This window comes from Desmodus rotundus, chromosome 6, assembly GCF_022682495.2.
Source record: "Desmodus rotundus isolate HL8 chromosome 6, HLdesRot8A.1, whole genome shotgun sequence".
Lineage (NCBI taxonomy): Eukaryota > Metazoa > Chordata > Mammalia > Chiroptera > Phyllostomidae > Desmodus > Desmodus rotundus.
In genome coordinates, this window is record NC_071392.1 from 131,098,625 (window position 1) to 131,112,398 (window position 13,774).

The 13,774-nt window shown below is 39.5% G+C and overlaps 1 protein-coding gene, 1 non-coding gene and 1 pseudogene across 5 annotated transcripts in view; all 3 read right to left on the minus strand.

Annotated features, from left to right (window-relative positions):
• The window catches only part of DZANK1 (double zinc ribbon and ankyrin repeat domains 1), a 103,032-nt gene that overhangs the window by 83,941 nt on the left and 5,317 nt on the right, over nt 1–13,774 (minus strand). For all 4 annotated transcript variants that reach the window (XM_053927045.1, XM_045194917.2, XM_045194916.3 and 1 more), the window contains exon 3: nt 11,368–11,521. In XM_053927045.1, the coding sequence (XP_053783020.1) occupies nt 11,368–11,521 (154 nt within the window). The remainder of the gene's footprint in view (nt 1–11,367; nt 11,522–13,774) is intronic.
• LOC112303914 (keratin, type II cytoskeletal 8 pseudogene) lies at nt 8,473–9,901 on the minus strand (annotated as a pseudogene).
• Nucleotides 11,770–11,891, minus strand: LOC112304304 (small nucleolar RNA SNORA63). Its single transcript, XR_002974747.1, has one exon. It is a non-coding gene; the product is annotated as a small nucleolar RNA SNORA63 (small nucleolar RNA).

Sequence of the window (13,774 nt, forward strand, 5' to 3'; positions counted from 1 at the left end):
AGCTTCTGTATGACTAAAGAAAACAGCATTAAAATGAAAAGAGAACCAACAGTATAGGAAAACATATTTGCCAATGATACCTCAGACAAGGGCAGATGTCCAAAATATATAAAGAACTCACATGACTCCACTCCAGGAAGACAAACAACCCCATCAATAAATAGGCAAAGGACTTGAACAGACACTTCTTCAAGGAAGACATACGGAGGGCCCAGAGACATATGAAAAGATGCTCAGCATCACTATCCATCAGAGAGATGCAAATTAAAATCACAATGAGGTACCATGTCACACCAGTCAGAGTGGCCAACATTGACAAATCCACAAACAAATGTTGGAGAGGATGCAGAGAAAAAGGGAACCCTAGTGCAGCGTTGTTGGGAATGCAGACTGGTGAGGTCACTGTGGAAAACAGTATGGAATTTCCTCAGAAAACTAAAAATGGAACTGCCCTTTGACCCAGCAATTCCGCTGCTGGGATTATACCCTAAGAACCCTGAAACACCAATCCAAAAGAACCTGTGTACCCCAATGTTCATAGCAGCACAATTTACAATAGCCAAGTACTGGAAGCAACCCAAGTGCCCATCAGCAAATGAGTGGATTCAAAAACTATGGTACATTTACACAATGGATTCTACGCAGCAGAGAGAAAGGAGTTTATACCGTTTGCAACAGCATGGATGGCCCTGGAGAGCATTATGCTAAGTGAAATAAGCCAGGCGGTGACGGACAAATACCATATGATCTCACCTTTGACTGGAACATAATCAAAAGAACAAAAAAGCAAACAAAATATAACCAGAGACATTGAAGTTAAAAACGATCTAACAATAACCAGAGGGGAGTGGGGAGGGGACAGTGGGGAAAGGGGATTACAGGAATTACTATAAAGGACACATTGACAAAATCAAGGGGGAGGGTGGAGGTGGGGGAGGAAGGTGGGTTCAGCTGGGGTGGGGTGGAGGGATGGTGAGAAAATGCAGACAACTGTAATTGAATAACAGTAATAAATTTAAAAATAATAATAAAATAAAAGAATTCACTGATTTTAAGTCTATAGTTTGATGGTATTTAGTAAACTTATATAATTGTGCAATTATCACCACAATCCTGTTTTAAAACACTTCCATCCCTCCGCCAAATTCTTTTTGCAAGGTTGTTTTAGTCACTCCGTGCTACTTTCTCATACCCCAGGCAACCACTGATCTGCTTCCTGTCTGTATAGCTTTGCCTTTTCTAGAAATTTAAAATAAGTGTAATCATATAATATAGTCTTAGCTGTCTTACTTCTTTCACTCATTTTTTTCAGGTTCATCCATGTTGTTGCATGGATGTTTCAGTATCAATATCACTTTTATTGTTGAATAGTATTCCATTCTATGGATGTACCACAGTTTATCCATTCTCCAGCTGGTGGTCATTTTAATTACTTCCAGTTTTTAGCTATGATGAATAATGCAGCTATGAACATTCACATATAAGTCTTCATGTGAACATGTTTTCATTTCTCTTGGATAGCTAAAAATGAAACTACTGGGTCACATGATGAGTATATGTTTAACGTTTTAGAAATTGCTGAACTGTGTCTGTTCCATTTTGCATTCCCAGCAGCATTACTTGAGGATTCCCCTTTTTCCACATATTTGCCAACACTTGACATTGTCAGCCTTTTTTGACCACCTGTACTTTTGATCATGTTCTCTGTAAATATGTGCTTGATATGACCCTTGTGTATTAGGATATAGGCTTGGCTGTTGTAACACAGTATCAAAACAACAGTGACTTAAACAAGATAGAAGCAGCGTATAATCATCCTAAAGCTGGTAGAGAGGTAACACAGTGAGGGAGGCATTGTGTCAGATTTCCACCTTGTTTCTCCACTATCCCTAGATAATTGCACCTGTTCTCATGATCCAATATGACTGACCACCACATCCACAGTACAGCCAGCAGGAGGCAGGGCCAACACCTTCTCTTTAAGGGCATAATCCAGAAGTCACACACAATACTTCCACATACATCCCAGTGGCCACAATTTAATGACATTGCTTTCACCAGCTGCAAGTGATTGGACAGGGGGCCTGGTGCTGAGTGGGTCTGCCTATGGCCAGCTGGTAGTGTGTGGGTTCTTGACTTCATGCAGGAAAGATTTCACAACATGAGTCCAGGTGACTACAGGGGTATGTTTTTTAATGCTGGGGACAGTAAAACAAGGAAGAGCTTAGCATAAAAGCAACAGGAGAGTGTAGGCTAGGCTGCCTTAGCTCACTGGGAAGTTAGAGAAAAGGGGGCCTTAGGGACGGGTTCAGAGGATTAGCCTCAGATGAACTGCTGCCTATTGCTTCCCTGGTTGCAAGTCTAGTAGAGGCCCTTTGAATTTAGGGTGTGCATGCCTGTTGGGGAAAGAGAAGGGAAGAGGGGAAGGGAATGGCACAGGCTGCTTCCCAGAGGGAGAGCAAGCCCCAGGTCTTTTGTCTTGAGGCTTTTATCTCCTTACTGCAGGCAGGAAATTTTAAGTGTCTCAGGGGAGGGTTTCAGCAGACTATTCATCAGTTTTCTGGGGGTGCTCTTTCAGGGTCATGGTCTCCACTGATTGGTCAGTGCCCTGGCAGGGTCTGTTAGTCACTGCAGCTGGTCCTGGTGTCACCTACCTGGTTTTGCTGCTTTTCTGGGCCTGGAGCTGCAACACAACTGAGGCCTAGATGTTCTCTATAGGGAGGTGGACTTCCGTGTCTGGCTGTAAATTGCTTGGTCATTTTGTTCAGCTATCTGACTCAGTTTCCCTATTCCATTTGTCCTGGCTTAGTAGCCTGTCTCACAAGGAGAATTGGGAAATATCTTTCTCTGGGAAACCATGTGTCTTGCTAGAAATCATGGGCTCTATTTTAAAAGATGAGAGACACCAATATTAGGGAACAGCCAACAGCTGTCTTTGCCACAACATCTGACTCTGCTTGTTATGTTTATTTGATATGTTTAATTCTCACTGCTTCCCTGCCCTCCCCCATTTGTGTTGAAAAATCAGAGCTGGAACACAGTTGATTCTATTTTATCTGTTAAGGTACTTAATGCTTTTTACATTTCCAATTACTTTGTTATTAGTTGATGTTAATATTGGTCTTTGATACATTTTTCTGTTTCATCAGCATTTCTTTTGCAACTTCTCATATTTCTTATGTGCTGTTTTTTACATTTCTTAAAATTTCTGAGACTTTTAGTAAATGAGTCCCAACTTAAAATTCTTTAACTATTCAGAAATGCATAAATACCAATTCCCAAACAGTTTAGAAATGTTTAACACTAAATAATATCTGTTTTAAGACACATTTTTAGAAGAGGAAAAAAATTCTCAGAAATATGCAATTTGCCCTGACTGTTGTGGCTCAGTGGATTGAGTGCTGGACTGAGAGCAAGGGGTCACAGGTGTGATTCCCAGTCAGGGCATGTGGCTAGGTTGTGGGCCAGGTCCCCAGTAGGGGGCACGTGAGAGGCAACCACACATTGATGTTTCTCTCTCTCTCTCCTTCCCTTCCCCTCTCTCAAAAAATAAATAAATAAAATCTTTCAAAAAATCTGAATAATAACAAACAACAACAGCTACTACATATCTTACCTCTGATGTTCATAATGGCTACAGTAAGTTCTATTAACCTCATTTAACAAAAGATGAAACTGAGACTCATATGGCCACATAACTTAATGTCATACAAATAATTTCAGATAGAACTGGGATTAAAATCCACATGTGAAGTTCAACAAACTCCATCCTCTTTCCCCCACTCCAAACTACCACTCTCAAAGCAGTTATCTTCTTGCCTTTGTTGCTGCCCTTGGAGATGACATCTGGATCTTCCCTCCACTCACAAAAAATATTTTAGGGCACATTATATATTCCAAGAATCTGCTGATAGATGCTCTGGTAACCTGCCAGCAAGTTAAATTTATTAATGATGTTGCAAAACTGGGGGGTTACACAGGTTCTGCTAAAGAAAAGTGACTGTTCTCAGGGGATTCTGACTACCCTCAACTACCTGTTTTCAGTTCAAGGCAGCTTTTACCTCAGCCTGGCTTGATACACCTTGACCATGATATTAAATCATTGGCAAAAGAAAGGGAGAACCATGCAAGTTCATTGCTAAAACACTACAGAATAATGGTATTGGAGATAGGAAGTTCTTGACCACAAAGGTGGCTTTTAAAGAAGCAAGGCAGACATCAGAAACTTTATAGACCTTGAACTAGACCACCAATATGGACAATCAAAATCTGAAAATCCCCCTCACCACTGAGATGTTCCTCAGTTCCTGGCCCCTCCTGTCCACCTGTGTTCTCTACTGACCATTCTCTGATGTGAAATTTATGAATATATATACAGGCACATGAAAGCACAAATATGACAATACCCTTATACCTTTTCTTTAATTCTAGAATATCACACTTTAATAAAAACATTCCAAAAAAGTATGCTGGTCAAATTCCTCTAAATGGAAACATTTTCCCCCCATTAATTTGTCAGTTGCCATCTTTGGCTACAACATAGAATCACCTGGAAAATTAAAAAAATACTGATGCCTGGGTTCCATCCCAAGAAATTGTTATTTAGTTGGTTTTGGGTGTGGCCTGGGCATGAAGATTCTGCAAAGCTCCCTAGGTGATTCTCATGCACACCTGTAGTCTCGTGCCTCCCTGTATCCACACCCTTGTGCCCTGTGCCCTTGTAGAATCTCCTCCCACATTGACTTTAGGTGTTGCCATGTGGTTTTCTTTGGCTAATGAAATATTAACAAATATGACACAAGCAGAGACTAGAAAAACATCTGTTTTGGGGCTTGACCTTTCTTATTGCTTTTGGCAGTGAGACTGAGACAGTATAGGGGTAACATCTGGACTCCATCTTGACCAAAAAATCCATTTCAGAGGCCTATGACTCCTCATTTTCATTATAAAATTCACCTAATCACATTCTTAAAGGAAAGAATGTACAATAGCCCTGGCTGGTATGGCTCAATACACTGGATAAAGCACCAACCTGTGAATCAAAAGGTCTCCAGTTCAATTCCCAGTCAGGGCACATGCCTGGGTTGTGGGGCCAGGTCCCCAGTTGGGGGCATTCGAGAGGCAACCAATCAATGTTTCTCTCACACATTGCTGTCTCTCTCCCTCTCTTTTCCCCTCCCTTCTCCTCTCTCTAAAAATAAATAAAATCAGTTTTTTTTTAAAAAGAACCTTTGGCTTATTTTTAAAAAAGAAATGTACAATAACATCCTTTCTTTACATCATGTTCTGCAAAATATTTGTTTTGTACAGGACCTCTGAGTGGTCCACTGACCATGGAAAACATTTTGTGACAACCCTGGGATCAACTTCCACCAGATAACAATCATGAGACAATAGACCTAATCCTCATTCCCAAGCCCTACAGCCACCCCATGGCCCCTACATGAGGCATCCACAAGAACCACTCAGGAAGCTCGACTTCTCTTTTCTGGTCCACTCCCTTGTGCACAAGCTCTTTTAAAAGTACTCTTATCTGCTTGATTTTGTACTGAGTTTAGTGCTCATTTGTATGACACTGAGACTCAAGAACCTGGCATTCAAGGTCCAGTAATAAGACACCGTGTGAAAAAACTGAGGCTAGGCTGCTGAAGACACAAGGCTCCGCTAACAGCCAACACTAACCACCAGAAATGTGCATACAGCTATCTTAGACTATCCAGCTCAAGGTGAGGCAGAAAGTGACTGCAACCACCCACTTCAGTGACCTCGGACAAGGCCAAGAGAAAACTTGCCTTGCTGAATGCACACCAAAATGAGGACCTACAAAATAATAAGCAAATAAAATGACTTCTAAGACACTAAGTTTCAGGGGTTTGTTATGCAGCAATAGCTAATTGATTCAGCAGCCCATGTTGAGAAGCACTGGTTATATGATAATTCTGGAGATCCTTTTCTTTATTTATTATTTATTTGTTGATTTTTAAATTTATTACAAAAGGAATGCTCTTCAATTTTGGAAGCTACAAAAATTATCAAGAAAAAAAATAACTGTATCACAGAGACAATGACTGCTAAAGTTTGGCATGTTTTCTTTTTCTATGTACTTTAAACAGTATCAAAATAATATAGTGTAGTTTCTATTCTAATTTTTTCATTTATTTTATTATATATATTCAAGTATCATTCAAAACTTCATGACCACAATTTTTCCTCTTAATATGTTAATGACCTTTAATAGTTAACCATCTCATTTAAAGTTCTTTGTCTCTTTATTAAGAAACTAATTATTGGGGACTTCTGGCCAAGATGGAGGTGTGGGTAATACACTTTGCCACCTCACACAACCAAAAGGACAACAACAAGTTTAAAAACAAAAAATAACCGGAACTACCAGAAAATTGAACTGTATGGAAGTCCAACAACTAAGGAGTTAAAGCAGAAACATTCATCCAGACCAATAGAAGGGGCGGGGATGGCAGCCAGGGTAGAGGGGAATTGTGGCTACTAGAGGACTGGGCAGTCCCACATTTGTGTGAAGGAACAACTGGGAAGCGAGACAGACCATACAACCCAGGGTTCCAGCTCCAGGAAATAAAGTCTCAAAACCTCTGATTGGAAAAACCTATGGGAGTTGAGGCAGCAGGAGAAACTCCCAGCCTCCCAGGAGAGTTGGTTGGAGGGGCCCACAGGGTCCTAGAATGTACACAAGCCAACCCACTCGGGACTCAGCACCAGGGAAGAACCTGAAAGTGCACAATTTACTTATGGGTAGCAGGAGAAGTGACTGAAAGTAGGGCGAGAGCCAAGCAAGTGGCACTGTTCCCTCTGTGACCCCTCCCCCACATATAGCACCACAATGCAGCAATGTGGGTTGCCCCACCCTGGCAAATACCTAAGGTTCTGCCCCTTACTACTAACAGGTGTGTCCAGACCAAAAATATATATATATATGGCCCAAATGAAAGAAGAGACCAAAGCTCCAGAAAAAATACAACTAAGCAATGAAGAGATAACCAACCTATCACATGCACAGTTCAAAACACTGGTAATCAGGGTGCTCACAGAAATGGTTGAGTATGGTTGCAAAATAGAGGGAAAAGTGAAGGCTATGAAAAGTGAAATAAAGGAAAATGTATAGGGAACCAACAGTGATAGGAAGGAAACCAGGACTCAAATCAACAGTTTGGAGAAGAAGGAAGAAATAAACATTCAACCAGAACAGAATGAGGAAACAAGAATTCAAAAAAATGAGGAGAGGCTTAGGAACCTCCAGGACAACTTTAAACGTTCCAACATCCGAATCATAGGGGTGCCAGAAGGAGAAGAGGAAGACCAAGAAATTGAAAACTTCTTTGAAAAAATAATGAAGGAGAACTTCCCCAATCTGGCAAAGCAAATAAACTTCCAGGAAGTCCAGGAAGCTCAGAGAGTCCCAAAGAAGTTGCCCAAGGGAGAACACACCAAGGCACATCATAATTCCATTACCCAAGATGAAAGATAAGGAGAGAATCTTCAAAGTAGCAAGAGAAAAGGTGACAGTTACCTACAAAGGAGTTCCCATAAGACTATCAGCTGATTTCTCAAAAGAAACCTTGAAGGCGACAAGAGGCTGGCAAGAAGTATTCAAAGTCATGAAAGGCAAGGACCTACATCCAAGATTACTCTATCCAGCAAAGCTGTGATTTAGAATGGAAGGGCAGATAAAATGCTTCCCAGATAAGGCTAAATTAAAGGAGTTCATCACCACCAATCCCTTATTATATGAAATGTTAAAGGGACTTAATCTAAGAAAAAGAAGAAAATCAAAAATATGAACAGTAAAATGACAACAAACTCACAACCACCAACAATGGAACTTAAAACAAAAACAAACTAAGCAAACAACTAGAACAGGAACAGATTCACAGAAATATAGATAACATGGAGGGTTATCAGCAGGGAGTGGGTAGAGGGGAGAATGGGGGAAGGATACTGGGAATAAGAAGCATAAATGGTAGGTACAAAATAGACAGGGGGAGGTTAAAAATAGTATGGGAAATAGAGAAGCCAAAGCACTTATAAGTATGGCCCATGGGTCTGAACTAAGGTGGGGGAATGATGGTGGGAGAATAAAGGGGAGAAAAAAATGGGACAACTGTAATAGCGTATTCAATAAAATTTAAAAAAAAGAAAATAATTACCTTAAGTATATAGAAACAGTTGACTAAAGCAGTGTAATGTTGAAAAAAATTTTTTTTTACATTAAGAGTGTCGGCAGAGTGAGCTGAGGCTTTATTTTGGGAGAATAAACACTTGATTTGGCTTTTAGTTTGGAGCCTGGGTAAGAGGTGGTTGCCCAGGCAGTAAACTCCTCTACCTCAAGGGTGAGATGAGGACTGGGGCTGAGCTTCAGGTGGGCTTCCTGGGCCCTCCACTCCCCTGTACAGTTGCTTGCCTGCCAGCTCTGAGAACAGGAGGGACTGCAGTAGTCATTCACTTGGGCAGGATATCAGATGACTCAGACACCAATTTCCCATCACGGGTCTCAATCTTCTTCACAATCACTGTCTTGGAGGAGCTGGTGCTGATGTGGCTGAAGAAGTCAGAGCTCCTGCCAAAGCCAAAGCTGGCCTGGAAGCCCAGGCCATAGTTGAGGTTCCCGTAAGCTGGGCTCAGCCCACCTGAGTAGCTGCTGGTGGTCTTGGTATGAATACTCATATTCTGCACTCCAGACTCCAGCTGGCTCTCTTGCCCTCCAGCAACTTGCAGTAGGTGATCTCCACATCCAGGGTCAGCTTGACATTCATGAATCTTGGTACTCACACAGCTACTGGGCCATGTCCTGCTTGGTGGCTCTCAGAGTAACTTCCAGCTCAGCCACCTTGGCCTGAGTATCCTTGATGGCAGCCTCCAGGGAAGTCCTCTGGCCTTTGAGGCCATCTCTCTTAGCCTGGATTCTGCTGATGTTCAGGTTAGTCTCAAATCTCCATCTTTGTGTGACACAGGCCATCCCCATGCTTCCCAGCCAATATCTATAGCTCCTCATACTTGATCTGGTACAGGGCCTCAGCCTCAGCCTGGATATGATTGGTGATCTCCTCATACTAGGCCTTGACTTAGGCAATGATGCTGTCCAGGCCCAGGGAGTGGCTTGTTGTCCATGGACACCATTCCAGACATGTGGGAGATCTGCAGCTCACGAATCTCCTTGTCATACAACTGCCTGTAGAAGTTGATCTCATCGATCAGCCCTTCCAGGCAGGACTCCAGGCTGGCTCTGCCTTGTTCAGATAAGTTTCATCTATATCCTTTTTGATGAGGACAAATTCATTCTCTTTCTCTGTGTACTTGTTGATCTCATCCTGTTACTTATTCTTCAAGTCCTCCACCAGTCCCTGAATGTTGCCAAACTCCGCCTTCAGTCTCAGTTTCTTCTGGGCCAGTGTTTCCAGCTGCTGCCAAAGGTTGTTGATACAGGTCTCGAACATATTGTCCATGTTACTGTGAGTTGTCTTCTGCTGCTACAGGGGAGTCCACTTGGTCTCCAGAATCTTATTCTGCTGCTTCAGGCTCCACACTTTATCAATGAAGGAAGCAAACTTCTTGTTGAGGCTCTTGATCTGCTCCTTCTCCTGGTTGCACATGGTCTGGATGTTGGGGTCCACCTCCTGCTTCACAGGACTCAGTAGGCTCTGACTCACTGTGATGGCTTTGATGGTTGCCATACACCCAGCTCTACTGAAACCCTTGGTCAGATTCATGTTGGTGCCCAGGCCAAGCCTAAAGCTGCTGCCCACCTGGGAAAAGGCCGAGTAGCTGATACTGGGTCCACTTGAGTATGAGTGCTAAAGGCCCTGGGGCCAGAGGGGGACACCTTGAAGGACTTCTGGGTCATCCTTATGGACATGGTGGAGGCTGGGGTGGAGGCAAGGAGCCAAACCAGACAGAGAATTCAAGAAGGAGCCAAAAAGCTGCTTCTAAAAAATCTACTTAGTTGTAAATGTATACAAGGACTAATTTTTCTTTTGTGTAGAAAACTCAAAAATTTTTTGTATAAATACTTTCCCTAAGATGGGCACACCTGAAATATTAACATTGCTTTCAGAAGAGACACTTAGTGGGCACAGAGTAAAATAGTAAGAAGGATAAATAAATCATCTTATTTTTAGACTCTTTGGAAACTTTATTAATTCTTTAAAACTATGTAATTTGCCATTATGCTACTATTTCATTTTACTACTAATAAGCATCTTCTGTAGGAGCCTTCTTACAGCATTAGGCATGAGAGTATTATTTAACTTGTTAATTTTTCATGATAATTGAGATGACTTGTTTTGATAGAAGTGGGATGGCAATTAGGAAAAAGCCAGAAATGTCAATATTTAATGAAAAATAACAATGTGTGTTAGGGGTTATTTTATTTCATTTTCATTTTGTTTTGTTTTGTTTTTAAATTTAAAAATTCCAAAACAATCTTTGGTGTAGAATGTCTCTCTCCTCAAAAAGCCATGCAGCAGTTCAGCCACCAGGGGGAGCCCTGAGAACCTTTTATAAAGTAGTCCCCGGGCCAGCCAGTTATTGGTTTAGGGCCTAAATATGTTCTAATAATGTGGCCAAACCTGTCTTGCTGCACAAAACAATTCCTCTATCACAGACTTGAAAAGCAATTGAGTTTTTTCTTACAACACAAGGTCTCCAAATTAAGACATATTTCCATATTGGTAAATTGGTAAAATCATTGAATAGGAAAGAAAGAAAGAAAGTAGCTAATATCAAAAAAACTGAAATGACAATAGCTTTTAAGGCCAAATAAATCAATATGAAATAAAGTAGAGAATGATCATGGTGGTTGTAGGCCATGTTCTGGATAATAAAAGAACTATTGACTGAAAACAGTATTTTCTTCAGAGCCTGATAAAATCTCTTCAGAGGTTCCAACCCCTGGAAAGGTTACTGAAATTCCAGTGTGGAATTCAAAATAAAAACAGTATTAACACACAAAGCACTTCATTGAGCTTTACTCTTATGAATTCTGCACTTTACTCAATAGAAGACAAAAAATTACAGATATATGTTGAAATTAAAATAATATTTCTTTTTTTAAATTTTTATTTATTGATTTTGAGAAAGAGAGAAAAACACTGATTTGTTGTTCCACTTATTTATGCATTCATTGGTTGACTCCCATATGTGCCCTGACCAGGGATCAAACCTGCAACCTTGATGTATCAGGATGATGCTCTAACCAACTGAGCTCCCTGGCCAGGGCCAAAATAATTCTTTCTTTAGTGCCCTTCTAGTCCAGCACTGATTTTCACAGAAAGAAAGAAATAAAATTAAGATGTCATTATATTATAAATTATTTTAATCATCATGTTCTTAACTTACTTAGAGACTGCAATAGCTTTAACTTGTATTTTTCCATCAGGCAGAGTAATAGGCTTTGTATACTTAAATGTATTATTTTCACCATAACCAATTCTCTTTAGAAATTCAGGTTTGCTGCCATCCAGGGTGTAATATATGTTGACATCTGGGGTATCTGAAAAACCCAAAACAGAATAACTGGGATTAACACTAAAGCAACAAGTCCCTGAATAATGCCAAAGCGTCAGTTATTTAATGAGATATTTTATATATTGTAGAAATTAACAATAATTGAGTTCCTTCTCTATGCCAGGCTCTCTGCTTTACATGAATAAGCTCGTTTGATCTGTACAACCCTATTAGATAGGTCCTATTTTATTTTATTTTTAAATTTATTATTATTATTATTATTTTTTTTATGATATGTATGAGACCAAGAGTCCCTGGCTGCTACAAGGAGTATAGCAGACAGGTATAGTTAAGAAACAACTTTATTTTGAGCAGGGGGAACGACAACATAGATTGGTCCTATTTTATATCCACTTTATAGATAAGGTAACTGAGTCCCAGAGAGGTTAAGAAATCTATCAAATAACAGCAGAGTTGTGGTTTGACTTCTGCTAAGTTGGATGCATAGCCAATGCTCTTGAACCACTATGCTATTCTGCATCTCCAGTAGAGCACTGATACATACAAATAGAGTAGGGGTCTATGTTAAGACTGAAATACCCATGCAGAAAGCAGAAGATAATTTTTCATTTTTTTGCACATTGCTTAAGAAATGATTTTATATTTTATTTGAACTTGGTAAATGATTCATTCTTACACTTCTTGGAAAATTTGTAAAGCTAACAAATGCATCTGAATCAAGATTCAACATTTCAAAAATGATATATAATTAAAGCTCTCCTTCCCACTCTCAACATCCTGAGTATCCTTTCAAAAATACTTTATATCCATACAAGCATATATGTGCATATCCTTAATTTTTCTCACTCTTTTTATACAAAGGTGACATATCATACCTGTTCATTTCTTTTTTATTTAACAGTATATCTTGGATATTGTTCTATATTGGTACGTAAAGAGTGACTTTTTACCCACAATCTCACCCATATCATGTGCTATCAAGTTTTCTTTTATTTTTGCCAATATCTTGGATTAAAAAAAAGTATCTTGTAGTTTTAACTCACATTTCTTACATTTTGAGTGAGATTCATTTATTCCTTCAATAAATATTTACCAAATACCTATTATGTGCCAGATACTGTTCTAGTATCTGGGGATATACCAGTGACCAAAGTCCCTACTCTCATGGAGCTTCCATTTTAGGAAGAACACACAAACAGTAAAACAAAACATGATATACAATCTTTTGAATGGTGATCAAATGCAATGGAGTAAATAAAGCAGGGAATAAGGTCTGGTCAGCAAGCAGGTAAAGGGGAAGGCAGAAGCATATTCTTGTATGTTTAAAAGACATTTATATTTCCCTTCCTACAAAATGTCCTTTTATATCCTTTGTCCATTTTTCTATAGGGTTATTATTCTTTTTTGTTATTAAATTTTAGAACCACTTATTAGACACTTAAAATATTAGAGAATTTGGATACCCTGTTACTCATATCACCATTTGTCAATAACCATCCAACTTCAGAATCATGGGCACATATATTAAAATTTGTATTTTGCTTTGAGAGTTTCAAAAATAATATTAGCTTTTAAGATAAAGGGAAGCATAGTATAATGTAATACATTCTTAGTTGGAACTCTGTCTAGGAAGCACAGGGATCATAATATAAAAACATAAATAATTTTTACACATATCAGTTATTTAAGTATTGGGATCTCAAGTCTGTTTTAAACAAGCATTTTTTCATATGTTTTATCTATAAAACTTTCCCTCCTCCTTATATTATACATATATATGTGTATATATACATACATATATAAGTATATATATACACACACTTCTGACATTAGTAGGGAATATATTCACTGCTGTATTTCTGTAATAATAGCTAAGGTTTATTTTGGCATTATTACATGGTAGACACTGCATACCTCACTCATATCAACTCATTTAATCCTCACAATGGCTCTAAATGTTAGATATTATTATCATTATCTTATACTAAGGAAACTGAGACTCAGGAAGGCTAACTGATGTACCAAAAATCACCAGAAGTTGTCAAAGCCAGAATTCAACCTCCAACCTGAGTGGAGACTCTGTGTTAGTAGGCCAAATTTATTGTCTCAGCAAAAATAATGAGCATCCTGTGAACATTTAGGGAAGCACTGAGACATCCTACCTTGGCTAAGGTGAGTCCAGGCATTGCTGCAATTATATACCTATACATAGGAAAGGGTGGTCAAAGCTAACCACTTCTGGCACCCCAATACATCTAAATACACACCATTCTGTAAA